This window comes from Diuraphis noxia, unplaced genomic scaffold, assembly GCF_037042655.1.
Source record: "Diuraphis noxia isolate RWA-SAM2 unplaced genomic scaffold, SU_Dnox_SAM2 contig0001, whole genome shotgun sequence".
NCBI lineage: Eukaryota > Metazoa > Arthropoda > Insecta > Hemiptera > Aphididae > Diuraphis > Diuraphis noxia.
Genome location: NW_028301711.1, coordinates 20,317,249 through 20,336,118, shown reverse-complemented (window position 1 = coordinate 20,336,118; position 18,870 = coordinate 20,317,249). Strand labels below are relative to the sequence as shown.

The 18,870-nt window shown below is 26.9% G+C and overlaps 3 protein-coding genes across 4 annotated transcripts in view; 2 read left to right on the top strand and 1 right to left on the bottom strand.

Annotated features, from left to right (window-relative positions):
* LOC107169551 (uncharacterized) overlaps nucleotides 1–18,870 on the bottom strand; it is a 56,666-nt gene that overhangs the window by 21,907 nt on the left and 15,889 nt on the right. The window contains exons 3-5 of the mRNA XM_089220535.1: nucleotides 17,671–17,821; nucleotides 11,346–11,488; nucleotides 7,561–7,716 (exon numbers count right to left, since the gene is read on the bottom strand). Of these exons, the coding sequence (XP_089076661.1) occupies nucleotides 7,561–7,716; nucleotides 11,346–11,488; nucleotides 17,671–17,821 (450 nt within the window). The remainder of the gene's footprint in view (nucleotides 1–7,560; nucleotides 7,717–11,345; nucleotides 11,489–17,670; nucleotides 17,822–18,870) is intronic.
* LOC149060289 (zinc finger MYM-type protein 1-like) lies at nucleotides 1,686–15,382 on the top strand. The gene is made up of 2 exons (XM_089220512.1): nucleotides 1,686–1,955; nucleotides 13,834–15,382. Exon 2 carries the CDS (start codon nucleotides 14,055–14,057, stop codon nucleotides 15,051–15,053), a length of 999 nt encoding a protein of 332 aa, XP_089076638.1. The 5' UTR covers nucleotides 1,686–1,955; nucleotides 13,834–14,054; the 3' UTR covers nucleotides 15,054–15,382.
* On the top strand, nucleotides 15,744–16,533 carry LOC149060288 (uncharacterized). 2 transcript variants are annotated; one of them, XM_089217915.1, is made up of 3 exons: nucleotides 15,744–15,885; nucleotides 15,968–16,126; nucleotides 16,201–16,533. In XM_089217915.1, the coding sequence occupies exons 2-3, from the start codon at nucleotides 15,988–15,990 to the stop codon at nucleotides 16,485–16,487; spliced, it is 426 nt and encodes a 141-aa protein (XP_089074041.1). In that variant the 5' UTR covers nucleotides 15,744–15,885; nucleotides 15,968–15,987; the 3' UTR covers nucleotides 16,488–16,533. The 2 variants fall into 2 exon arrangements, with proteins under 2 accessions (XP_089074041.1, XP_089074042.1); XM_089217916.1 differs by lacking the exon at nucleotides 15,744–15,885 and having other exon boundaries at nucleotides 15,892–16,126.

Sequence of the window (18,870 nt, the reverse complement as noted above, 5' to 3'; positions counted from 1 at the left end):
CTTAGATATAAATACAAACAATATTATGAATTTTGAACTACAAAATCAAACCTCAAATTTTTCCTATAATGACGCTTCGAGATTTCTCTATAGCTACTTGAAGGAAAACTTATGGAAAACTTAGTGTTGTATTCTTAATCCTTAGTTATAAACACAAACAATTTTATGATTTTTCAGCTTCAAAATTACTTGCAAATTTTCGCATTTTTGACAGATTTCGTAAAAATTTGAAATATAAACGCTTATAAAATAAAATTGTGACTAACGATTTTTAATTTTTTTTTAGCTACAATAAGAACAACTTATAAGGAATCTTGTATTAAATTTTCAAGTTTTTTTGGTCGTTCAACATTTTTTTACCGACACTTCAAAAAAAAATTTCAGTGGTCTATAAATAACTCAAAAAAAGTCAAGTATTTATAGTGATTAGTTTTTGAATTACAACCATATAAAAAAATCAATTTGGTCGAAAACTGGTTTTGCGTAAAAATTCTCGTTTTTCTGTCATTTTTTTTTGTTTTTCTCGATTTTTTTGAAAACTGTTGGAAAATGTTTACTTTTGACCTCTATAATGCACCAAGGATCTTCAATTTTACATCGGAAACCACCCCCAAAGTTTGAAATCGAAGCATTATTTCGACTAGTTATGCTGTACACAGACACACACAAAAAAAAAAACACATCATTATAAAATCAATAATCATTTATAACATTCATCACTTCGTTCAGAATCTAAAATAATACTCATTTCTACTTATTTGCTTATATAATTATTGTATTATAATATTATTCAACCAATAGCAACCAAAAGGCCTAACATTTTTATAACTTATATAAAAAATAAAAATAAGCATTAAATAATATTATATAACCTTGTTTTAATTTTGTTGTCAATAAATCAACTTTATTATTATTATTATTAGGTATTATGGTTACTATGGTTCACCGGAAGTTCCTATACTCATATCATATCTATACTTCATCATATCTTTTAAATAAATCTCTTTTCATTCTTCTAAAAATCAATCCCAATCCTACATGAACGGAGTCATATAATACCATTCTTGAAGGCACAACCATAAAAATATAATAAATAGAAAATAATATACTCAACACGAACCGCATTTCCGTCCTAGTTCACGCAAGTTCGTCGGGTTTTGTGCATACTGAATTGCATAATTATATATATATATATATATAAACAATATATTTTGCTATAGAACAAAAGTCGCCTATTTCATTTGTGTTAGGTCTGTTATATTTTGTATATATTGTAATTTCAGATGATCGTAAAACAGTATTTCGAACGAAAAACAAACAGAATATGTATTACGTAATACGTGTAATAAATTTTCGTCGCCGGTTTTCAGAAAAACGCGGCATGACAATTTTCTTTACACGAGATATTATTATTATTAAAACGTTATTATGCCATGGATATTGGAGCTCGTCGGCTATAACCTGCAGGTATATATGCGTGCGCAGTAATCACGTTATTTGTATTAAATTATAGTGCTTCCATTCTGCCGCCGCCACATGTTGAGTGGTAAAAATATAGAACTGTTATGATAATATAATATATCATGCTGATGGTCTCGGAATGAATACGAGTTCAAATGAACTAGATGTTCATACAACATAATTTTATTTGAATACAATTTTTATTATTTTATAGTCTGCGCGAGTTTACCTTTTTGATGTTTTAAATTCTGATATTTTACAACATGGCGCGTATTCAATTTTTTTTTTTTTTGTTTCCTTCCGTGGGTCTTTTCCGTCACGTTTAAGAGCAGTAAAAATAATTCAATCTACAACGTCGACGGTGAAAATTGAATTTAGTCCGTACTTTAGCAAGTCAAAAGTAGAAAATCCCAGTTCCTATCTTTTTTAAAAATAATCAGAAAAACAAAAAAAAAAAAAAAACATTGAAACTGTAACATCGTTTTCAACAAAATGTATGTATATTTATTTTTTTATTATTATTGTAATCATACAAAAATTGTTGACTGTATGACTTTAAATATTCAATAAATTGTTGTATAATATGTATTTCCTGGACTCAATTCAATTTTCAAAATATTTGGTTTTTTTTAAACTATTAAATAACTATAAGCTTTTAAAATGTTATATTTTTTTAGTATTTTGATTTCTGTATGACAATACATTTCTGTTTGGAAGTCAAAAAACATAACAATATAATACATAGCGCAAAATAAATGTCTAACTAACTAAAGTAATCACAATTCGTGCTTATTTCAGTTTTTTACAAAAATATTAATCATATTGGTTGGCAACTTTTTAATGAGCTTGTACTATAATTTCTACACACAAAATGAAAATGTCAGCAGACTGGTAATTTATTGTTATTTATTTAGGACCTACCATTATACGTACGATATGACTTATAAGTTATAACTAGGGCTCGGAAGTTGTGCGCATTTGAATATTTATTGGGGACTATTCGATTTATTGCTTGGAATTATTTTCACAATACTGCGAAAAACAAATTAAAAGTTTATAATGTATGTTTTTCCACACCTATAACTATAGTTTTCATTTTTAACATTTATAGAATTATACTCAATCTATAATGGTTTTTAATGTTTTTACAATAATCATAATATGTGCTAAAAAAAATGTACGTGTGAAGAGATAAGTCACCCAGCAGTAACACTCGGGTGTGAATAATTATATTATGATTAGAGTAATTTACTATATTATCATCAATGTATTAAGAATAATATAAATATTAATGTTATTTAATTTTTAATTATAGATTCTGAGCGAAGTGAGGAATGTATTGATTTTACATTGATGTGTGTGAATTTTTTTTGAATTTTTTTTGTATTTTTTTGTATATGTCATTACGTTTTTGGGCAGTAAAAGTGCTTCAATTTTTGACTTCAGTACCTCGTTCGATCGGAAAGTGAATCTAGTTGGTCAAAGGTAAAAAATATTTTTCTAAATACTCGGAATAAACAAAATAAAAATTAAGGAAAAAATGGGAATTATTACGCATAATCAATATTTGACAAAATCAATTTTGGTTTTTGATGTAACTTTAACAAATAACCATCGATAGATGACATTTTCACCGTATGTTTATATAAGTATATTCTATCCCCCTTACTATTTTCAAAAAAAAAAATTAAGTTGAACTATTTATAGGCATGTGCAATTTTCGATCATTATTAATTTTTTTTTAAATTAATATCGATATAAATTTATTTGTTCTTAATTTTTCCATTTTTTAAAACATATTTGATAAATAATTAAATTTAGCAATAAAAAAATAAATACATTATAAATAATGAAACTTTATCTTAAGAGTTTTTAGTATGACGTATTATTGTATATTATAAATTCCGAAAATAAGATTGAAGAAAAAAGGGGTGATACAGAGTGGGTATTCTTGAGAATATCCATTAACCCTATATTATATAATGTGTTCACGAACTCTATAGACTATAATTATAGGTATCTGCGTAATATGGTGAGACGTTTTTCAGCAAAAATGTTTTCTTATATTGATCCGAGATACTAATTATGTTATAGGATAGAAATATCCTCCATCCTCAATTCAATTTTAATTGACCTATATAATGCGCAAACCGTATATTATGATGTGCCTGTACAGGCGTTAGGTATCAACTATACGTGACAGCATATAAATTACAGTCATTACGATGAATTTATGAACTTACCCAAATTATGTAAATTGATATGAATATTTTTAATAAGGCCATTTTCCGAGGAAAATTGTAAAACCTTTACTAGACACATTTTTCATTTTTTTTTTTACATTTTATTATTTTAAATAATATTTATATGTATATATTTTTTTTTTATACATAAATTGTATATGTTTTATATATTGTATAAAACCATAATTCATTATTTACAGTAATACGCTGTATTTTAGTTTTTAGTAAAATCGATCGGTTATGAAGTGCATATTTATTAGTTGGGTGGTTCACCATTTAATAAAAGTTTTTTTTTATTGGAGGTCAAGGCTTCGACAACAAAGGCTATTAGCCTGTGGAACTGTCGGGGAGGGAACTGTTGGTTTTGGTACTCGTGGATGAATAAATGAATTATAAATAAATGATTCAACCTTTTAATAATCCTTTTATTCAATTTCTGATGTTTGAAATTTTTAAATAATATATAAATAACTTTTATACTCATGTAGGTTCTTACCTAATTAAAAATTTGAACAAGTAGTTATTTCCATTGTCTATTAAAATTTATATTCTAATGATAGTAGTCCTTAGAAATGGTCATACAGTAATCTAAAATAGATGAAATGTATTTCAGGATCAAGTATTTATTATACTTGGATCATTTATACAAATCATTTATGTTAATAGATTAATAATAATCACAAACATTTTTTTCGATTAAGTTCGACAAACATATTATAAGAAATCTTGAATTACATTTTTAAGTCTTGGGTTTAAAACTTTTTATGAATTTTAACTCAAAATAATTTGCAAATTTTCGTGATTTTTGTGCATTTTGTCAAAATTCGAAATTCAGCAACTCATACAAAAATCATTGTGGATTTACGCTCAATTTTTTTCTTTTAATCCCTACTTACAAAAACTGTATAACGAGCAAGTGAAACCTTGTATTACATTTTCAAGTTTTTTGATCAAGTGAAACATTTTTTATCAACTTAAATTTAAAAAACCTAATAATAATCGAACATTTTATATGCCTCGAAAATTTTTTAAATTGTATGGTATATAGAAAAGGATAATATAAACATTAAACATACCTATACTTAAAATTCCGCATATCTACTTTCATTTGTTTCATATTTTGTTTTACAGGTAAGTATCTACACCAAAAACCGAAATTGATTTTTTTCAAAAACCAATTTTGAGTAAAAATGTTTATTTTAAAATTTAAAATTTTGACTTCCTTAATGTACTTTAACCTAACCGGAATAGATACTAAAGTTAATAATCGAAGCATTATCTCGACCACTATTATCGTGTACACACACACACACATGACACATCATTGTTAAATCAATACATTCATCGCTTTGCTTAGTATCTAAAGTAGATTTTAAATAATTGCGTCATTAGAGAAAAAAGTGTTGAGCGTGCTTGGTAACATCACATGCTGTACACTGTACAGGCATAAAACCATGAGAGACACAGTGCGTGTGTGTGATAGTTTATTCTTGGACATTTCCATTCTCGCATCACGGCTTATTCGATATACAAAACCAACATAATAATGTAATAATAATATATTACACCACTCGTACAAACAAACACGTATATATGTGTATATTATTTAGTTCAGCGAATTATGTAGTATCGTATTTAATATAATGTATACTTATTAAAGTGTAATATTCATTTGACGTTTCTATATGACGTAGGTAATTATATAGGTATTATATGTCGATAACATTCTAATTGTATAGAGGTACTCTATTATATACAGTCTACGGCTTAAGTCAATTTTTATCGAAATTTACCCAAAATATTTTATACCTACAACATGAAGTGTAATTTGAATCGATATATTTTTTAATCAATGTATGTAATTTGTACCATAACTCAAAAATACTAAAAATAGGTTGTTGATTCTTTATACTTAAAGCAGGTTCTTAAAGTCTCTAAATTAGAGACGTTAAAATAATACGGTACTTTTTTTTCGTTTAATACATTATTATTATATACCAGTATTATACAGCATAAAATTGCGCCATCACCTTAAATTATCATGGATCGAACACTGGCTATAAAACTAATGTAGGTATAATATAATATAATACATTATGACCGACTTTAAAAAGGCTTAATAATACCAGGAAACATTTTACAATCCACAATAATATATAATAATTATTTTAAAGTAAATTAATATTTAAACTTTAAAGTCATGCTACCAATTCTATAATAGCTAGAAATAATTTAAAATTAATAAAACTATTTATTTTTTAATTTACAAAAAAAAAAAAGTTTTATGTAAATAATAAAATATGTAATTATTAATTAAAAAAAACTATTTAAAAGGTACTCAGAAATAAATCGGAACAATAGAAAAAAATTTCCATTCAATTTAGTGGGCTTCATGACAAACAATTTTTAAAATTAGTGACTTATCATAAATTGGTTAAAATATACTGTTTTACAACTGCTACCCCCCACCCCCAAAAAAAAAAAAAAAAGTGGGAGATCAATATTTGAGTCGTGGCGCAAAAAATCAATCCTTGCCAGCTCTATTACATAGTATAATAATATCATATACCTACGAAATTAACTACATAAAACGATAATTATTATTAACAATAACAGACGAAAACAACAACAACGAAGTGATGTCTGCAGCAGACATCGCACTGTGAAGGTTTACCTACTCGTATAGGTATAATACATTTACTGTCGAACTAAACTTCGCCACGAATAAAGGAGGTACGATAATTATTATAATAATATTTTATTACCTATACCAGTGGTTCCTAAACTTTTTAAGCTTACGCCACCCTAAAAATAAAAAATGAACTAATTGCGCCCTCCCCCCCCCCATGAATAAATAACTAACAAATTTATAGTGTTTAAAAATATAAATATTTGTATTGTTCTTTGTTATGACAAAATAAATCAACAATATGAAAATATTATTAAATTTCTATTTAAAGTATTACAAAGTTTTTATTCTTTTATGAAAAAAAAAGAATCATCTATTTAACATTAATATTTAATATTAACCTTTTAATAACTTCACTTTTAGATACATAGTTAAAAATTATTGTTTTCCATTTAATAATTCTTCAAAGTTAGGTAGCAATATCGTGACAGCCAATTAAATGTTGACTGATATTTTGATTTTAATACAGCAAGCTCAGAAAATTCGATGATATTCAATAGACGCGCGAGATATCTAGATGACTAGATGTAATGACTTTCTGAATATTCCCGAATTAAGTATAGTTTTACAGTGAAGCTATTTATTTTTACTAAATTATTTTTGATTTAAAAATATAATTTGTTTACCACGCAGCTAGCGCCTCATAGTTTGGGAACCGCTGACCTATACCATATTAACTTTACTACCATAATAATATAATAATCTCTCCACAACGACTTAAAAATAATTACTACCCCTGAACTAGCCAAAATAATGTGCTAACACTGACATAAAAATCTAAGAACGCATGTAGATACTTAAATATCCCTGCAAATGTCCATCGTTACGCTACCTAAAAAATTCCATCACGTAGACTAAACCGTTAGGTAACCAATTAAATTAGTAAATAGGAGACCAATAGTAGAAGAGAAACAAATGGGTTTCTTCCACAACGCGTTACTCATGTTATTTTAATCTTAATTAATGTGAATATCAAATTTGTTTTTCTTAAAAATTTTATACAGATTGTAAATAATTGTCTTAAAAAAAAAAAAATAATAATATAACACTCGTAGGTATAATATATTATATTTTACAGAGAGCATGTGATTTTCGTTATATCACGATGATAGTAAGTTATTACTATTTAGTCCAAATAATAATCGAAATATTAAAATTAATACTCACTCAACACCGCGTTCCCCGGCACTAGATCGCTGGCAAAGATTTTCGTTTCACCAAATTTCGGCGGATACGAGCGAAAACTTTCGACTTGCACGTACGACGTGCTATTTTCCATTTCTTTGAGCTTGGCCTTCAACACGTAGCTCGTTTCGACGTTCTCTGTAACACGTGATATTTCAATTAATTATAATATAATAAACAGAGTATAGCAGGAATACCAGCAAAATAAATTAATGTTCTTTTCATTCTAATCAAATTTTTTTATTAATTTTTTTCTTTTAATTTATTTAATTGTGCTGCACTGTACGTTTAATATACATTTTAATTTTAATTTTTTTTTTTTAATCTCGTAAATAAAAAAAATAAAAATATATAGTATTGCAAAATGACCGATTTATAAAATTATTTTTAAGAAAACTTTATTGACAGTAAAAACATTTAGGTCCTTATCTATATAGTGGTCAAGTGATTTATTTTCATGTTTTTTTTTAAAATGTCAAAATTCTTGGAACTAACATATTAATTTTAAAAGTAAAAATATTTTGAAAAAATCGGGTGAGTGGATTACTGTATTGGATGGAATTAAATTTGAATCCAATGACATTGTATTATTGTGTACACGAAAAGCGATTCTGAGATTTTATTCCAAAATAAAAAAAGATCTTTGTCATTTTTCATTTGACGCAATATTTCTAATAGAAAACGTCGTCTGTAATTATTTAATATTATATAAAATCGTGAAATCGTAAGTTTTTCTTCTTTAACCGCTTTTTTTATTTCGAATACCATTTTGAAAATTGAAAATTGACATCTTTAAAGTACCTGCAGCTCAAGAACATAAACTTTCAGAAAAGATACTACACTTTATACTTTTGAGCAAGTTTAGAGATAGAAAAACTGTTTTCAGAATAAAAAATAAAAATAAAAACTAATAAACATCATTGTAAAACCAATACATTCCTTGCTCCGCTCAGAATCTAAAATAATAGTAATAATAATAATTATTATTTTAAGTATAGACAATTTTAGCTATTTAATAACATTCCTTAAAATAACCAATCTATATAATAGAATCTAAATAATTATATATTATTGTTACTTATATCATTATCACCATATACTTGTAATATTCTTGTATTTCATTTATTTAAATATTAAGATGACTGTAAATAACTTGTAAACATGTTTTGTTCCCAGCTAATGACTTTAATGTTGAAACCGTATCAATAAATAAAAATTATTATTATCATTATAATTATCTAATTAAATATTGTCGTAAAATTTTTAAATGTTTTTATATTTTGAATTTATAATGTTTTTTTCCTGACTAGAATAACTTCATAAAAATAATGAGATTTGACAATTATTTTGAAAAAGAAGCTACAATAAACTATAAATACATTTTTTACAATCAACATTTTTCTAAAGATCAGATTTAAAAAGAAAGCAGGCAAGTGGATGTCGCTCTACTGTACAGTATAGTTAACAATTGGGTCACTGTAATGGATTGTATTCAATTATTTCAATTTGAATTCAATGATATAATATCATTGTAGACCAAAAACGATTCTGAGCGGAGACGGTTTGTCAGTCTAGGATATTTTATACTATATTATAACTGGACCTTGGATCAAGAAGTGTCAAACTCACTATTTATCACTTTTGGAAAATAAATGAAGGCTTAAATCAGATTGGTCACTTTTAAAAAGAAATAATATTTTTGTTTGCGACATTGACCAATCTATTTCTTATAATTTTAGATATCAAAATGCGCCCTTCTAGCACAAAAAAATATACATAAAATTGTACATATTAAACCCTTTATTACATCATTTTCAACAAAAAGTGAGAATGGCTCTTCTTGACTCAAGATCCAGATAATATTGCTACTATTTCAAAAAAAAAAAAAAAAAAAAATGTAGGTAGGTGAAATTAATCAAACCAGATTCATTAGGTACCCGACTCACTCAGTCATTCATGGTAGGTAATACAATTTATTATAAAGTACCTACCTATTAATACAAGTCATTAACAACATTAACTATAAAAGTTAGAACATACAGTATACTCTAGAAATTTAACGTATATCCACGAGTAATATTTTAAAATACAATAATATAACTAAAATTGTAATTCTTGATTATTTAATATGTAATTTCATCCAAATTTTGAACTTAAAATAACTAATAAAAAAAACTGCATTCGAATAGTTTTTAGATTTTTTTTTGCTACAGAACTAACTACTTACGTGAAACCTTGTTTTAAGTGTTCAATTCTTAGCTATAAAGGTTTAATGTTTTATAAACATTCAGCAACCAAATAATTTGTAAATTTTCAATTAAATACATTTTGTCAACATTTTAACTTATAATGGTTATAAAAAAAAAAACCTGCCAATGTATTTTTAATATTTTCCCACTGCTATTATATCAATTTATGGAGAACTTTGTATTCAATTTTCAATTTGTTTGCCCTAATGAAAAAATGTTATTGACATTTATAAAATAAAAACAAAAAACATAAAATTTCAAATGTCTATAAATAAGTATAGGAATTGATAAAATAAACGTTTGGTGTAAATCTCAAGTTCCTACAGTAATTCGTTTTTGAATAACAATAAAATAAGAATATTGGTAATTCAAATGCTCATAAAAATTTAATTTGACTTTTCGGTAAACATTTTTTATTTGATAAAAGTAGACAAACTCGACATGAAGAATCTTGTATTGAATTTTCAAATCTTAGATTTAAAAAGATAAATTTTTATGAATTTCTAACTCAAAATAAATTGTAAATTTTCGTGATTTTTACGTATTTTGTCAAAATTCAAACTTTCAATGCTTATTAGAAAAATTGGTGGCTATATATTTTTAGTATTTTTAAACTGCCTTTTTAAACAGATAAAAATATTGTCAAACTTTCCAAAAATAAACAGCCTTAAATATCTCGTTAATTATTAGTTTTTTCACTATTAAAGCAGAATTTTTTCTTTTTACTTTCAACTATAAAATTATAGTTTGTTAATAATAATATGTTCGATAAAATTATTTAAATCAGTTATTAATGAAAACTAGTGTTTGTTTTTATCACGTTCCTCGTGATATTCACAAAAGGGCACCTAACAAAATTTGTTCAAACAAAAGGGCACCGCCGGCTAAAAAGGTTGGGAACCGCTGAATTGTAATATATATAAATATATTATAATATATGCGTGTGAAAGTGTTGACAGTGTTTTACGCTGTCTGTGCGTCTACTCGACTACCTATGTGTACCTACCAATGTAATATATATTATATTTGTGTGTACACAAGTCACAAACATGCAATACTAGAATATTATTAAATATATTATATACATGTTGAACAGTTCTAAACTCTCTAGACGCAAAGACCCCCTAAAGTTATGTACCTTGCAACGTATGTTGATACGATATATATTAAATATCAGAAGTGGTCAACATCATGAATACGTCCACGAGCCACATAGATAAATACAAAGATATCAAGAGCCAAAATGTTCATAAATATATTTTATAATTTTTAATTTTATCGTATTATATCGTTAATAAAGACATTTTTTTTTTTTTCAATTAGATGCGAGCCGCATACGACTTTGACACGATCCACAAATTGTCCACACCTCTATTTTAATATATTATATAGGTATACTCTGCAGCCCTACAGGTGTATGTAATATACAGGTAGCTATTATAAAAGCTCATACAATGACAATGATGGTTTTACGCCGTTAATTATATAAGAAAATAAAATATCATAGATTGACTTTACTGAATGTTATGTTGTATCGGCCGTTGGCGTTGATTGGCATACGCCCCAAATATCCTTCGAACTGATACTGACCGGAGCTTAATAAGTTTTTGAAGTTCGTGGTAAATCCCACTTCCATTTTGTTCGGGTTTTGAAGTTTTGATCTGTTTAACATCATCGTGATATATTATTATTCAAACATACATATCGTATAAATTACAATAAATTCATATTAATATATAGGTACGCAGTATATAGCTGCATGTCCCGCCCGGATTTGCCCGTGATTAAGATTTGCTTTTTTTTTTTATAAATATATTTTTTAAATATAAATAATAAATATATATAATATTCACCATATATTATTATCACTGACTACTCTATAATAATATTATGATAGAAATGTAACCAATGATTAATGACATGCCTGAATTAACAAAAAAATATACTTTTTTTTCGGGAGCTAGAAAAAAATGCATGTATATCTAAGCTAACATTTAGTTATCTTTAAACGGGTTGATAAATTAAGCTCTATTACACGCCCTCCAAGTCTCAAGAAATCTATTGGTATAGTTTTTTTTTTTTTTTTTTTTTGTTGTCAAAAACAACAGTATAGTGTTGTTGACTTCGGATAAACCAACATGGGTTAAAATATAACGACCAATTATATAATATGTAACCGGTGATGGCAATTAATATTGAGAAAATAAATAAAAATGTCTACTAATATTCCAATATAAACTATATTATAAAATTATGCAACCAATAGAAATATCAATCATGCCGATAATATAATAATCCAATTGAAAAAAGGCCTTTAAGTTTTTTCCGAATTTTCCAATTTTTCTTTTCGCAAAAACCTCATTCGGAATATGATGACGAACATTTAAGAAAAAATTTGCCAAATCGGTCCAGCCGTTTTCGATTGGTACATTTTATCAGGAACAGATTGGCCCAGCGAGTTGCAGAGTAAAAATCGGTGGACCATTATAGTTTTGGGCCATTCAAGTCATGAGAGGCCACACGATTGATAATATAATATGTTAAGAAGACGAAATAACACGGTAATTTGTTTTCTCCGTCATACAAACGTACAACTTGGCAAAATGTACGTTTACAATAATAAGTTTTACTCTTTAATTACTAAAATATTATAGTGAATTCAGGAATATTATATGAGACATCTCTGAGGATTTTTATTATTTTAAATTTTAAGTCAGTTATGATCGTTTATTAAAATATACAAAAAAAAAAACAGTTTAGAAATGGTCATAACTTATTTAAAATTAATAACATCAATAAAATACTCCGAATTGCCCTACATAATATTCTTGTCTTTAAATTTTATAAAAGGTAAATTCACTCTAATTTTAGAAATTATAAAGTAAAACGTATTATTGTGAACGTAGAATATGTCATATTGTACGTTCGTATGACGGAGAAAACAAATGCACGTAATGCGTCCTCTCAACATATATTATCAACCAGTGGCCCCTCGAAATTTGAATGGCCCAAAATTATAATTACCAACCGATTTTTATGGGCCAATCTAGTTTTGATAAACTGTACCTAGCTATTATATACATATTCTATTCGTGTGCATCATGCAGTTTAATCTCTCCGGTTGCATTAGTAACCGCATCAATCGAGAACAGCTGTTCGACAAATTTTTTTTCTTAAACGTTCGTCATATTCCCATTGAAGTTTTTAGCGGAGACAATAAATGCCGTGTGGCGTCCTTTTAAATGTAAAAACTTGAAAAAAATGAAGACTAAATGCTGGACTGACACAGACTATAATTGTACATGATAGCTGTGAGTTGTTGATATTAATATAGTTATAAATGAGACGATGCAGTACGGAAAACTCGGAGGGCCGAATTTCTCTAATCCGGCCCTACATATAAGGAAAGTCTACAAATTGAATTCGATCAATCACAATATTATAATATATACTCTGCAATGTACCTACCTGTTTATATTATTAGTAATAATAGGGTTGGGATTTATATGTAAATATATATTTTCCCTGTGATTAATTAATAATAATTTTATTTAGACAATTGATAAATTCGTTTCAATTATGGTTAGTACTAAAATAACCCATACTTTGATTTTGATAAAATGTTATAATTCGCATATTTTTGAATGTTTCTCAAAAAATCCGCTTTCCCTAAAAGTTTGCATAATTTTTATAATATACTATTGATTGTCAACTATATAAACTTGTAACGTAATTTTATATTTCCAAAAGTACGTGTACAAAATAATAAGAGTCATGAAATTTAATATATCAATATAGCTAGGTTAGGTTAGGTTTTTATCAGTGGCGAAGCGTCATAGGAGACAAAGAGACAGCGTCTCCCCACTTAGAAATTAGAACACGGGACAAACAAATAATTATTTTGTTTTATTTAATATTAGAAAATGTGAATTTTATTTAATATCATAAAATAAAATATGATGTATAATATGTTTCAGTATTTATTAAAATCGATTTTTTGTTGTAGTGTAGAAGCGCTCGATACGGCCGTGCGTACGAGCTGTCGATACGGGTCTTTCCAAATATGGTATTATATCTAATAGACGAGACGTTGCGACGCAAATTTCAAGTATCATGGTACACAAAATATGCGTGGTTAGCTGGAAGTGAAAATCTAGGTAAATTATTTTGTTATTATTGTCTACTGTTCCGGAGAGAAAAACATGGGGAAATGATAGTATTTCTGTTATGAAAAATTTTGATCGTAAAGCATCTAAACATGCAATAAGTAAAACAAATTTAATTTCCCAAGAACAATTTATGTTACTTAGGGCAAATCGGATTGAACATGCACTGTCGGAAGGACGTCGTTTGGCTGCAATTAAACATAATGAAAATGTCGGTGTTAATATTCGAATATTAACACGTTTAATACATGTTGTTTGTTTTTTGAGAAAGCAAGAAATAGCTTTTCGTGGTCATAAAGAAGATAGTTCTTCTATAAATAAAGGAAATTATTTAGAACTTTTAGATTTACTTTCTCGAGAAGAGCAACTGCTCAGAGAACATTTTATGTCGAGTTCAGTTTTTAAAGGAACATCAAGCCCAAGCGATATTCAAAACGATTTAATTTCCTGTATTACTAGTGTGTTAAAAACTAAAATTTCAAATGAATTACAAAAAGCAAATTTTATTTCTATTCAAGCTGACGAAACAACAGATGTATCGTGTAAATCTCAAATGAGCATTATATTTAGATATGTAGTTGATAACAAAATTAAAGAGAGGTTTATAGGATTTTTCGATGTATCAAAAGATAAATCTTGTTTTTTTGGCCTATCTGAAATTTTATTAACAGAAATAAAAAATTGGAATATAGGTGATAAAATAGTGTGTCAAACATATGACGGAGCAGCTGTTATGGCAGGGCAAAATAATGGAGTTCAAGCTATTATTAAACAGTCGTATCCAAAAGCAATGTTCATACATTGTTATGCTCACCAACTTAACCTAGTGTTTCTACACGGATCAAAATCGATAAAATCTGTACAAATATTTATAAGTGATTTGACTATGTTTCATACATTTTTTAGTAGATCGCCAAAAAGGAGTCAGCTTTTAAGGGAAAAGGGGTTTAAACTTCCTCAAAGTTATGAAACGAGGTGGAATTATCACTCTAGAGCTGCTGCAACTATTACTACCCATTTTATAGAATTGAAAAAAGCGATAACTTGTGTAACAGACTAAGACGACTGGGATCCAATAACTATAAATATGGCATATGATTTATTGCATAAGCTATCAAATCTTAAATTTGTTTATTTACTTTGTTTAAAAAACTATTTTTATATATAAATTATGTATTTTTAATACTACAGACTAAATATACTGCCGATGTTCAATATTGTGTCAATCAAATAAAAATATTTTCTGATCAATTAATTGCAATGAGAAAAGAGGAAACTATATATCAATATGTTGTAAATCGGCGATGGCGTTAAATAGCGAACTACAATATTCAGAAAAAAATATTATAATTGATCTCAAAACTCTAACTTATGAAATATTAGATTTTATAATAGTACAAATTGAAGTTCGATTTAAAGATTTCATAAATTTAAAATTTTTAATAAATATATATTATATATACATATATATAATACGTTAGTATGATATTATTATTATGAATATTGTAAAATGTTGTGACTTGATTGGATGAATGGTTATGGGATTCGAGTACAAAGAAATACATATGATCGGGACAGTGATGCGTAGGTATACTTGATTATTATTTATTTATTTATTTTCGTGTAAATATACACGACTGCTATGCGGGAGCGGGATTTTCTGTTCCTTTGTATGTGTTATTATGGAAATGTTCGTGTTCTATAAAAAAGAACGCGTAATCAAATGGTTTTTTATTAGGAACTTATACTGATATTGTCTGCCTCTCCAGGGAGTCATGTTGGAGACCGATAAAATCAAAACTTTTTGAAAAAGCTGCAACCTCGAGCGCGTGCGTATATAAAAACAAAAAAACGTCTTGGCCCATATATTATTATTATTAAAACATAGATATGTAAGTAAATATTATAGAGATGTGAGTTAGTGTTATACACATTGAATAAAATTATTATTATACAAATAATATGTCGTTTAAGGTTACAAAAATAATTTCCCAATGGATAAACTAATGGAACTGAAAAACCATTTTCCAGACATATTTAACTTTGAACGATTACAAAATGAATTGGAAATAATTTATAACAGCCCTGATAAATATTTAACACCAAAAGATTTATTCAATTATTTATACAAAAGTAAGAATATAAGTAATTATAATGTACATTTTAATTTAAAATATTTATTATTTATTATTTTTATTTAATTTTAGACAATTTGCTAGATGTATATCAAGAACTTTCAAAATTGTTACAATTAGTATTATGCATCTCTGTAACAACTTCTTCCAGTGAGAGGAATATGAGTGCTTTGAAACGTATTAAAACGTTTTTAAGAAATTATATGAACAATGACCGAATGTCAAATTTGTCATCACTGACCATTGAAAAACAAATGTTGAACGAAATATCCACAGATCCTACATTTATTGAAGAAGTTATTCATTTATTTGCAAAAACAAATAACAGAAAAATAGATTTAATCTATAAAATAATATAAAAAAATTGTTAGTAGGTACTATGAATAAAATAAGTTAATTTGTGTATTTTTGTTTAAATAATTTCTTTCTTAAAAATATTATTTTAAATTTGTCTACCCTAATCCCGAACCAAAGCTTTGCCACTGGTTTTTATACTTATTCAAGTACCAATATTTCTGCAGTTAATCAGAAGATAAGACAACAAATAGAATAATGTATAGGTACCTTTCTCTAGCATGTTCTGACATGAAATGAAAATTGTATGCCTACATTTAAAATTAATTTTCCATTAATATTGATAAGAAAATAAAGTAGGGACACGTGTTTAAGAGGATGTCAGCGCATTATTTGTTTTCTCTCTCTGGCCCACGCGTAACAACATAGACAAAATGTATTTACTAAGAATCATTTTTTCTATGTCTTTAAGTAATTTTAGAGTAAAACCTTCCATTACAAAAAAGATAAAGAATAATATTTTTGAAGGAATGACATATCGATTTTATATTTTATTGATATTTGACTTTGTATTCGACTTTCAAAATAAACAAAAAAATACTGTACATTTAAATAATGTTTAAATTATTTAGAGACAATATTTAGACAAATCGATATGTCATTCCCTCAAAAATATTATTTTCTATCTTTTTTGTAATGGGAGGCTTTACTCTAAAATTACTTCAAGATATAGAAAAAATGATTCTGCATATATGTATTTTGTCTATGTTACGAGTGAGCCAGAAAGAGAAAACAAATAGTGCGCTGACATCCTCTTAACATGTCTGCTGTAGAATAAGCTAAAAAATATAAATTATAAATAATGATTTTTAAAAGAATTTTTGGACTTATCAAATAATTTGAAATATTTAATATTCCTACTTTGTTAATTTATTTCCATCATTATATGGTCAGAATATTGAAATTCAGAGCCCCTAACTGTTGCAATTTGGTACTGAAATAGTCACACGATTGGACGAAGATGCAATTCTTCTCTTCTTATAATTATTTTCAAATATTAAAATACAATACGATTGGAATTTTCAATATTTGATTAACGTTGATATATGATAATGACGTATTGTTATTATTCTTATGTATTTTATAATAGGTGGCAGGTATTGTTTTTTTAAAGCTTGTCCCGTAAGGATGATACGTGAAAACAAAAATTAAATACTAAAATAATATTATTATCCAAAAATATCTTACCTGAGCGATACCAATTTCATTGTTGTCAAACCTTCAGTCATCATGTCCTTAACCGAGATTTTTCCACCAATCAGTCGGGCCTTATGTTCGAAATGTAACGGAGTGTCCAAGTGTAATGGGTCAAATTCACGCATACCAAATTCATCATTACCTGCAACCGTATGGATAATAATTAATAATAATATTTTCAACTGATTCGTGTTTGACTTATTATATTGACTTAATTATAAAATATAATATGTTAAAAAACTGCAACGTTACAAATACACTTTGCAAAATATATAATACTTATAATAGAAAAAACAGTTTTTTGTTTTATTTCATTCCAACGTGTTTACGCCGAGGTAATGGAAAATAGAAATAGAAATCTTAAGAGTATTTTTAGTGATGCAAATTCTTTGCGATTTAACCGTATATGGATTTATAACAATAAAACTAACTGCAAGGCCATAAAATATATAGCCTGCAGTAAATTTGTCATCGTATATTAAATTTTAAATCGACCTAATGACTTAGGTACCTACAACACTGTTTTCAGATTGGAATTTTAAAGCATTTGCATATTTCTATAATAAAATGCTTAACGAATAGCAGAGTAAGCTTAAAATTTCTTTCACGATTCAGAGAACTGAAATAAAAAAAAAAATTAATTTTGCTTATTTTACATTTTTTTTTATTTTTTTAATTTTAACGCTATATTTTTTGTGCTTAAATTTTTGCATTTTTACAGAATTTTTAATCAAAGTTGGTCATATTTTATGAAATGTCATTTCATTGAACACGTTTTGATTAAAGTCTAATTTTAAAAGTAAATATATTTGTAAACATCAAGTAAATAATAGACCGACTACGATGAGGAGGCGCCGAGTGATGTTGACGCGACGCAAATACGCAATCAGCGAACTCAGCGGAGTTCATCATTTCGTATATACTACTTTGTTGGTTCTAATTACAAACTTTTGTCATGTCTGCCGATTTTGAACCCCCCCCCCTTTTTCTGTCATTAACTGTCGTTATAATCGTCTATAATGAGTGTAGAAAGCTTTGTATAATGTATATATATTGTGTATTAACATTGGCATATAATTTCATTAAATTTTAGCCGTTGCAACTTTTTTATTAATAATCATAAAGACAATTAATAGTCACATTTAAGCCCAGTCGCATCGCTCAAGTGTACTATGTTTTTAAATTTGATAT

Bases quoted from the DNA above. Each gene is read 5' to 3' on its own strand.
- LOC149060288 (XM_089217915.1), top strand. From the start codon at position 15,988: ATGGATAAACTAATGGAACTGAAAAACCATTTTCCAGACATATTTAAC. The intron at 16,127-16,200 runs GTAAGAATATAA...ATTTAATTTTAG, and splicing joins ATTCAATTATTTATACAAAA to ACAATTTGCTAGATGTATAT.
- LOC149060289 (XM_089220512.1), top strand. From the start codon at position 14,055: ATGAAAAATTTTGATCGTAAAGCATCTAAACATGCAATAAGTAAAACA.